This window comes from Sebastes umbrosus, chromosome 22, assembly GCF_015220745.1.
Source record: "Sebastes umbrosus isolate fSebUmb1 chromosome 22, fSebUmb1.pri, whole genome shotgun sequence".
Taxonomy (NCBI): Eukaryota; Metazoa; Chordata; class Actinopteri; order Perciformes; family Sebastidae; genus Sebastes; species Sebastes umbrosus.
The window spans coordinates 21,564,312-21,574,490 of NC_051290.1; the positions used below are offsets into that span (position 1 = coordinate 21,564,312).

Below are 10,179 nucleotides of genomic sequence, written 5' to 3' on the forward strand. Positions count from 1 at the left end.
GCGGTGAAGATGACGAGAAGGGGACAGCATCTAAGAGTGTAATTGAGTGAAGCTTGTTCAACAGGTGAAGGGGAGAAAGCTTGCGGACATTGCAAAACAATGCAAGGAAGCTGTCGAGGCCGACGAAACAACCTCAGAGGCCATAAGGCAGATGAAGGAGAATACCGAGCTTCTACTCATGAGAAAGCATTAAACACCCCTCCTGCCTTGTTTAGGCATTATTTTTGATGTTCACATCCCCTCCTGCTAAAAACAGGATTTTAGTTAAATCCTCTTGAAGGCTCTTCAATTTTAATTGAAAATGTATTTTTCTTAATAGCTTGCAAGTGGCTGAGTAAAACATTTTTTGTTGTTATTTTCATAGAGCACCGAAATTATTGTTGAATAACCTTCGTAATTTATTTCAATAAATGCTAAAATTGATACATTTTCTAAATAATTGCATTTAATTTTAACAGGTAGCGTAACGTCTTCATCTTTTGAAATATGGAATCTGGTTGATAACAGATGGTTGTCATGAATTGATTTACAGTTTGAAGTGTTTCACTAATGTTTAATAGCTGTGTGATTGTTTCAAATTTACAAGGCTCACATAGAGCATTAGTACATGGTTAATTATGGTTAAGTAACGCTTAATCAGCCCTCTTGTACATTTAAGAAGCGTTACTTAAGGGACCCATGTTTTCACATTAATATATCAGAAATGATGGTTAAGTAATGTTTATATAACATGCACAATAATTTAAAGGTTAGACTATATGTTAAGGAACGTCTACATGAAGAGAAAGGAACAAGCAAACCTCTACATAAAGACCATGGAGTGTCCACTGATCTCAACCTGTGCCAAAATGTGTCATAAATTGCAGCATGGACAAGTAAGTGGACAATCATAACCCTTAAATAAACAATTACAAAAACAAACTGTTTTATGGATAAGCTGTGAACTTCATGACATACCAGTGAATTAACATCTTTATCAACCATTTACTAATATTAGTTAGTACATTCATTAGCATGTAAACCCTTAATAAATGTTAACAAGAGACACGTTTTAGCAGTTACTTAATGCTTATTATTGTATCACTTAACTGTTAGTTAATGCTTACTAGTGTATTAACTAAAGCTAATAATGTTCTTTCAAACAGTAAATAATGTATAAATGAATACCTTGGTTACCATGATCAGTAGTAAATGTTTATAAGACACGTTAGTTACTGTTAATTTACTGTTAATTAAGGCTTACTAATGATTAACTAATGTTAATTAATGTACCCTTGTTGTAAAGTCTTACTGAAATGGGATATAACATTAATAACTACATTTTCTTCAGCGTATAATCACTTGGTAATAAGAGTCGTTGTGTTTTCGTTACCGTAGAATGAGCCGTTTCTATCTACATAGGGAGCGGGTCCCCTATGTTGCACTACCATGTTTTTACAGTCGCCCAGAATTGTGGTTTCTATGCCCACTGGCTGCTTGGGGAAGAGTGGAGCCCAGGTCAGGACTTCATCTCAATCATCAAGCAGTTCGACAGGCTTTCTGTAGCCGAAAAGTCTGAAGTCTTCCTCATAGATCTTGTACAGCTTCCTCCGATCCTTTAAGGGCACTGTGCTGAACCAGTCCAACACTGAATCAGAGCTAGTCATGTTTTTATAGGAAGGAGGGAACGTAATGTCGTCCTCCAGGTTTAAGAAGTTCAGCAGCTGTTCAGCATCCTGCTGAAGAGTCTCCTGATGGCCAATAAAATCATACCTGAAAGGTAAAACAAAACAATGTCAAACTATAGCTGAATTGAGCATCGTTTAGTATTAACATTGAATTCATTGGTAATTTGTGGATGTTAAAGGGGCACACATCAAGTTCAGTTTTCATCATGAGAAGTACTGTTCAGCCTGTGAAACAGTTTTACAGTATCCTAAGTCTTTTAAATTGCATCCATTTTTGCTTCACCAGCGTCTTTTCTTTGCGTCTCTCCATGTATCCCCGGTGGGAGGGACGCAAGGAAAAGAAACAATTGAGGGAAATGTGGATGCAATTTAAAAGACTTGGGATGCACCCAATGTCTTTTGGGCACAGCGTCTAGTTGCATTATGGGAAGTCCAGGGTTTTCTTTTGGATTGACCCATTCTGGGGACTAAAAGTCAGGATGAACATTAATTTTTGAATTTGTCTCTTTCGTAATTCCCCTAAATTTATGAAAACGCACTTCTAAATCAATAGAGTATCATATTTAAAAATACTAAAAAGGAAAGAAAAAACACCTAGGTTGAGCTAAATTATTTTTCAATTCAGTCTGTTCAGGGAACAAATTCTCGAAAGTCAGACAATAAAATAACTTTAATGATTACGGTCAAGAAATGGTAAATGGACTTGCATTTATATAGCGCTTTTCTAGTCTTCCAACCACTCAAAGCACTTTACACTACATGTCAGTATTCACCCATTCACACACATACATTCATACACTGATGGCAGAGGCTGCTAAGGTGCCAACTTTGCCCATCAGGATCTAATCTAAATGCTCATTCACACACCAATGTATATGAAGCTCATGCGTAAATTCAGACAGGAAGACTGGGGGTGCAAGCTCATTCATTCTCATTCATTCTGGTTCTCTCTCTCTCATGGGCTATTAATATGTCAGCTGATTATGGGCGTCTCTCTTTTCAGTGACCAATCAGAGCTTGCCATATCTCCCTCAACCAATAACATGCTGCTGTCAAAAGTTTAAAAACCATTCTCCTCTATGAGTTTTCAGTGTCAGCATTCAGCACTAACGGACGCGACCCTCCACCACCCCATCACCTCCAGATTCATCACTTCAGAGTAATCCTGCTCCACTTCATTCATCGGATCTGCATCAGTCTTCACCACCACCACCACCAGTGTCTAGACCCGGGGGGAATATTTCTACATCCTACTACAGCTTCACTTCCCCTTTATTATTTCACATCGGGTCTAAATCGCCAAAGAATGTGCTATTCATAATTTGTGCACTTTGTAATAAATCATCATTTAATTCATACGAGTCTTCCCTGATTGAAATGCCTTCGGGAGCAATTTGGGGTTAAGTGTCTTGCTCAAGGACACATCGACATGTGACCCGGAGCAGCCGGGGATTGAACCACCGACCTTCCGATTGGTGGACAACCTGCTCTACCCTCTGAACCACAGCCTCCCCCAACCCTACAAAATCCCAGAAACAACAGAGAAGACATGCTTTTTACAGCCCTGCTGGAAAAAATGGCCTTACTCTATTTGGCAGAGGTGGCACAGTTGGTGCATCGGCCTCCAGTGTTGTTGAAAGGGCTTCGCTGTCCGCGGGTCCACCAGGTACTGAATAAAGTTGTAAAACGAGACGTGCAAACCGGCTTTATTCGCCTCGTCCAATGTCATTGGTGGATTAGGCTGGTTGCCATACAGGCGCAGAATGTCCCGGGAATACCATTTATAGAAGTGGTCATTGTTGCTCTGGAACTTGTCTCGGTAGGCGGAGATGAGACGGACAAATGGGTCCCGGACAACCAGGAACTTTGTGTAGTGCTTCAGCTTTGCCTGTAGTGAACAAATAGGTATACATCAACACTTCCTGTTTGAAACTCTAAGAACATCTCTGTCATCATTGTCTGAACTGACCTTCCTCTCTGGTTTTGGGAAGGATTTTAGAAGAGGGATCACTCCATATTGGTGGACCAAGTCAAAAGATATGGAGTTGGGGTCAGGATATGGCTTGCCCTGTTTCAGGACATACATAATCCTCTTCCAGTTGGTACACGCCACCTGTAGATAAGAAAAAGACTCACACTCGGGCCAGACTGGGCACGTCAGCAGCGTGTGACGGCTGCCTCGCTGAACTACTGCATATCTCACGTGTGTGTCGTCCACACCGGCAGCGTTTCTGCTGCTGTTGTCAGCCCTTTCTTTCTACATAGAGTTTGCCTTTCATAATGGCCATTTCATTTCATTATAAACGTCACTTATATTTATTAGGTTAAGAAGCATGTGCTCATTTGTAAACAACAGTAATAATCCACAATTAAAACCCCGTACTTTATTCATTCCTGAAGCCGTGCAAGTCCCTGCATTTCCTACAAGACTGTCCTGTAAATATTTCAGAACAAAAGCCTCGTGTTAACAAATGAAGGAATTCTGTCCACAGAAAAGACACTTGAGGGCATTTATTTTGAAATGAAATCAGGAAGTGTTGATTTAAAAATAAATCTTTACTTTTTTCATGTCTGTGACATATTCTACAGATAGAGACATTGGAAGTGTAGTAATGTTGCTGGTACGATGTCAATATACTGTCAAAAGATCATTTTCACTGTCTGTTGTAAAAATATGCGAAACCTCAGATCTCTAGAAGAGACGCAGCTGACAGCCGAGCCACACGTGAGCCACGCTGCTCGTGCGGGCAGGTCGGCTGCTCTAACCTGTTAACACGGACGCCGGGAAAAAAAACCCAACAAGTTCTGCAGCCGCCACACGCTGCTGACGTTCCCTGTGTGGCCCGGGGAGAGTCTACAGCCTATAGCGGCAGTGTAAAAGTTGGAAGATTAGCTCTGAAACTGAAGCCCCTTGGGTGTGTTCATGTCTGTCTCACCTTGGGAATGTAACAGTAGATGATGGTATGGTTGTCATTCACCAGCAGCTCATCGGACGTTATGTCTTCTAATCTCCCCTTCATCTCAGGAAATTCCTTACACCTTTCTCTTATCAGCTGCTTTCTCAGGTCCTGGATACTCTCTGTTGTGATAAGAAGAATAAGGAAATATGTGTTGGGACTGTCTAAAGTGATTGGAGCTAAATTAATTCCGCTTTCAGGTGGCTTTTCTCTTAAGGAGCTGAGAGACATTTGTCTTTCTCAAAGCCTCACTCTCAGCTATAGAGGTGTTACGTCAAATGTGAACCACGATAGTCCAAAAGTAATCAAGGGTGAGGTCACTATTCCACCTAATCCATTTACTTAATCTCAATTCATTTCGCTGGCAGTGGAGCACAAGTACAAACAAAGCATGAACCAGGAGTCTAACCAGGATGCACAACAGGAACAGTAAGACATTCATACACACACACACACACACACACACACACATATAGACACGTATTGTACCTCTTCTTTCCTGGGGCATGTTCCATAGGTAAAAGGACAACGTGCTGAGAAACATGCATGCTCCGAGGAGCAGCAGGAATGTTCTCCATGCTGCCATGACAGTTGGAGCTGTCAATGAGCCAGCAATGATAGAAGTTCACTGGATGTGCAGAATTTTAAGGACATTTGAGTAATTAAAGGTAAAAGCCACTATCCCTTATATAATGTCCTGATTAAACACTATAAATACTGTGTAAATACCAAAATCACAAAAGGAACACACACAAACTGTACTGTAAAACATAGTGGACGATGTAGAAATATTTTGTGAAATATCTTCTGCAGAGCAGAGAGATATCTCTATGAGCACCGAATAAAACAAATATGACGATATATTTTATGTTTATTTTTAAATGTTTATGCATTTATGTATTTATGCATGATTTTCCCTATGAATTTCAACACTTATTTATTTCCCCAAACTCATTAATTTCTATATTCTTTTCTTTATACATTTCTTTACACATTTTTCTTTTACATGTCTTTATGCATTTCTGCCTCATTATGCAAATGAGGGGACTGTCACTCAACGTGTGTCATGGGGTCAGGGTGCATGACTACATGCTAGCTAGCTAGCTAACGGTGTCTGTCTTTATTACCGGCTCCATAGACATATGCGGCGGCATCGGCGTGGAGGTTCCCTCTCTGAACGAGCTAAACCTCGGGGAGGAGACTGGCGGTGTGTCCGCAAAATAGTTCAGTTCAGATGGTTGATCTGCACATCTGTACCGGTACAAGGCAGTGGCGGGGGGGCAGCAGCAGCAGGCGACTGTATGGAGCCGGGAATGAAGACCGGAGTGCAGCTAGCTGGCTAGCATAAAGTCCATCTATGACCTCTGACCCATGCTCTGACCCCATGACACACGTTGAGTGACAGCCCCCTCATAAGCATAATGAGGCAGAAATGCAAAAAGAAATGTACAAAGAAAAGAATGCAGAAATAAATAAAGGCATAAATACACAAATAAATACATGCATATAAAAATGAATATAAAATAAATAAAAATGAAATGCTAAAATGAATAAATAAATAATAAATGCAAAAATAAACAAATACATTTAAAAATGAATAAAAAATAAATATATAAATAAAAGTTAAAATTAAACAGAAGAGTAAATGAATAAGGGCATTAAGACAAAGACTAATAAATAAAGAACAGAACAGAAACATCAATTTATGTCGCATTTTATCAATTAATAAATGAATGGCTACATTTATTGTTTTAAATTATTTTTGCTGCAGTCAATGAAATATTGATTTATTTATTCATTCATTTATTTTTAAACGTCCTCCATAGGGGTCATAGAGAGATTGTGTCCTCTCTCCCTATAGGGGCAGGGTCCTGATAGTCAATAACTTGGTTGCCTCGACCCTTTGGCACTGTCTTACCTCCACCAAGGGGCCTGATTCTCAGAGGGTAGTTGTGGATTTCTTCTGGTCAGGGCACCACTGGCTGAGATCGGCGATGCAGTACCTGCCAGTACAGGAGGGAGAACAGGGCCTGGTAAACATTGCATCACGTATCACAGCTTTCAGGCTGCAGACAGCTCAGAGTCTGCTTTAAAACTTCAGCCTGTCATGGATAGATACTGCCTGGGTGTTGCTGAGGAGGGCTGGGTACTTAGGATATGACAAACACTTGTTCCTGCTTCAGCCTCAGTCCAAAGGTTTGTCACCTTTTTACCAGTCTGTTTTACAGTCAGTTCGGCCTTCTGGCTAAAGGCTGGCTGTGTTAAGCTGGGGCATCACATGAAGATGTATTCATTAATTCATACACCCTGTAACTGGTGAGATAGGAAGCAAGCTATATGACTGATCGTCCAGCAGCACCACCACACCAAGTTTAAAACAATGAACACACAAAGGGCGTCCAGGTCCCATGGGGTCCGATGGAAGGGGCGTGACTTCGGCTCTCTATTAACCCAGATCTGAAGTGTCATATTGATCGGTGCATGTGGGCGTAGCCTATTTAGCATTATATGTGATATTATGCCTTTGCTCAATTCACTGTGAGCTGGAACAAGCTAGAGACATGAAACTTGGTAACACAACTGGCCGTGATGTCCTAATGCTTCACATAAAGTATGATCCCAATTAGCCTCATGGTGGCGATTTGTACCAAATTTTGTGTGGATCATTAATGGACTAAGCTTATCAAAAGCTTGAGGATATCTCATTGCATTTTGAAGATGTTCACCAATGAACTTTAAAAGGGCGTGGCTCACCACATCAATAGAACTAACTGGGCCAATCATCACGAAACTTGCAGGATGAGTCCACATAAGTACCTGAAACATACCCTGAAAGTTTCCATCAAATCGATCACTACGGGGCGCTACAAATGCAACAGATTTGGTCGTAAATGAATGATGGTCTTTCCGATGGTCATAAACCTGTTAATTATCTTTAATGCAGTTGTCAAAGTGTCGAAGGTCTAGATCCGGTCTGTGTTGGCTTGAACCCCGGAATTGGAGTTTATATTTAAGTTGTCTTGGCAACATATCTTACAATATTAGGCTATTTAATATGCTATTAATTTATTTATTTATGTGGTTTATTTTCCAATGGACAAAAAAATAGCCTAAACCCTGGTTCAACAACAACAAAACAATGAAATAAACATGTTTCTGAAATACATTTTTTGAAGTAAATCTTGTTTATAATTGTTAAGGTCATATTGAATATTCTTCTTCTCTTTACAGCCACTCCAGAGTTAATAAACAAAAAGATGAAGCTTTTAAAACTCTACACAACAGACATAATATCCAGGGAGAGGGATCCCTCTTCTTTTGCTCTCACTGAGGTTTCTTCCATTTATTTCCCTGTCAAAAGGTTTTTTGGGGAGTTTTTCCTGATCTGAATCGAGGGTCTAAGGATAGAGGATGTTGTACGCTGAAGACTGTAGAGATTTTAAATCCCCTTTAGGCAAATCTATGATATCAGACTATATCAATAAAATTGACTTGACTGGACCTGAATATGATTAAATAAAACAGGAATATATCCATTATATCAAACAACTAATTAATTAACAAACATTAAAATAAGAATTGTCGTCACTTTATGCATGTTCTGTCTTATAAGTTGTCCTCTCTGTCTCACTTCCACCCAATGCAGAATACCTATATGCAGCACTGAGTGAAGACTGCTTAAGTTGTCATCGCTTTAAAAAGACGAACAGCTGGAATAATCAATCAAGAGGCACCAACCTGTGAGCACAAAGATGATCAGCCCATAATCCATGAGCTAAATCTTTGAAAAAAACCTCATCTTCCACATGAGAAACATGTGGATATACAGTATGCCAGTACACATGTATACTGTAGATGCCCAATACATTTCCCTGCAGAATATAGTCTAGTTATTGATTCTACTTACCATTTACTCTTTAACAGTTAGGAGGAGAAATTGCAGCTCAGTCGTCACCTGCCTCTCGCCCAGCCTTTTAAGAAGGCTGAGGCGAAGCAAAGCAACATGACGGTGAGGAGGAGAGATCAATGGTGTGACAGGGCACCCATGTGTGCTTTGGTGAGGGTGTGTCCGGTGAAACCCTTTCCAAAAAAACGCCTGGCGGGACGGCTTTGTGAGTGCATCTCCCAAGCCTATAGGCAGACTCTCCTACTGTGGTTCGTGCACACTCTGCACGCAGCATTGCGGTGTCGGCGGCCTTGTTTGGTTGGGAAGTGTGGAAGACATATGTAAGGCGGGCGGCGTCATGGTTGACGCCTGGTCCGTTCATGCAATTCTATCTCTTGGACGTGTCAGACTTCTTTTCAGGGTCTGTGCTCACTGGAACGACACAGGACTGGGGAAAAGGTTGGGGTGTGTGTGTCAGTTGTGTTGCACCTGACCCCCTCTGGGTATGAAACACCTACATGTTCCCGTGCCTCTTGATGAGCCGGGGAATGTGGTGTTCAGGGTGTCTTCTGTTTGTCTTTTTGACCCCTGCAGGGTTAGGCCATGGCTTTACCCAGATCAGTTGCGTACTATCTGGGTTGGCTAGGGCCCCCTACTTCTCCGCTGTGGCCTCGGTTATAAAGAAGTAGGTGGGCTGCGAAATCTAACTCTTAGCCTGTCTGGATCAGTATGGTTAGACTGATGTGGTGTCGCGGAAGGGCATGCATGCATCGGGCTCCACCCGTTGTACCCGTAGAGTCCAATAGAGGGCGGAGCATGTGTGAGTTAGAATGAAGGTTACAGTATTGTAATCATAGTTCTATAAGCCCTCTACCGGGGGAGCTCTGTCGCTCTTGTGCTGCGTGCTGAAGAGGCCAATTGATGTCTGACAGCAATGGGCGCTGCCTTATATACTGTGAGGTTTGCACTTATTCGGGTAGGCACGTCCTGATTGGCCGGCTACGTTTATGCAAAATTCAGCGGGCGAATGCATGCTCGCGATTGGAGGATAGTATTACCCATAGACTCCCATAGAGGGCTGCGCCTCTGCTTATAGAACTAGGGTTACAATATCGTAACCTTTGTTTCAGTCCTTTCACAAGTCATGCTGTGAAAGAGGTTTGGCATGCATGAGCTTTTGAAGGGGAGAAATCTTTACACTCATAACATTCATAGTCATATTCCCTCCCTAAATGTTCTCAACTTAGACTAAGTACATGGGGGTAAAGCATGGCTAGAAATGCCTTTATAAGGAACCCTCCATATAGTTTCTGCTTTTTTGTTAAATTCTAAATACATGCTACCATCTTTACTGTATGTCTCTGTCTCAGAGGGGTTTGTATGCCTCCGCGCCGGCGACAGACGTGGCAGAGGCATTATGTTTTCGGGCTGTTCATTCTCGTGAACGCGACATCTCAGGAACGCCTGCAGGGAATTTCTTCAAATGTCAAAAGTCCACATGGACTCAAAGATGAACTGATTAGATTTTGGTGGTCAAAGGACAAAGGTCACGGTCACTGCCATACCTCAAGTATTCATATGCTAATTATGAAAATAACAAGGATAAAACGATGAAGTGATGACATTTTGGACAGACATGGATGTAAACTGCAACTTGACTGGTTGGCGG

The 10,179-nt window shown here is 41.3% G+C and overlaps 1 protein-coding gene across 2 annotated transcripts; it reads right to left on the reverse strand.

Moving 5' to 3' along the window:
• Positions 1-423: 423 nt before the first annotated feature.
• Positions 424-8,650, reverse strand: LOC119481254 (carbohydrate sulfotransferase 12-like). 2 transcript variants are annotated; one of them, XM_037758017.1, is made up of 7 exons: positions 8,532-8,650; positions 6,543-6,627; positions 5,114-5,221; positions 4,604-4,746; positions 3,637-3,780; positions 3,254-3,555; positions 424-1,752 (listed from the first exon to the last, which is right to left on the reverse strand). In XM_037758017.1, the coding sequence occupies exons 3-7, from the start codon at positions 5,208-5,210 to the stop codon at positions 1,512-1,514; spliced, it is 927 nt and encodes a 308-aa protein (XP_037613945.1). In that variant the 5' UTR covers positions 5,211-5,221; positions 6,543-6,627; positions 8,532-8,650; the 3' UTR covers positions 424-1,511. The 2 variants fall into 2 exon arrangements, with proteins under 2 accessions (XP_037613945.1, XP_037613946.1); XM_037758018.1 differs by having other exon boundaries at positions 5,114-5,252.
• Between the last annotated feature and the right edge of the window lie 1,529 nt (positions 8,651-10,179).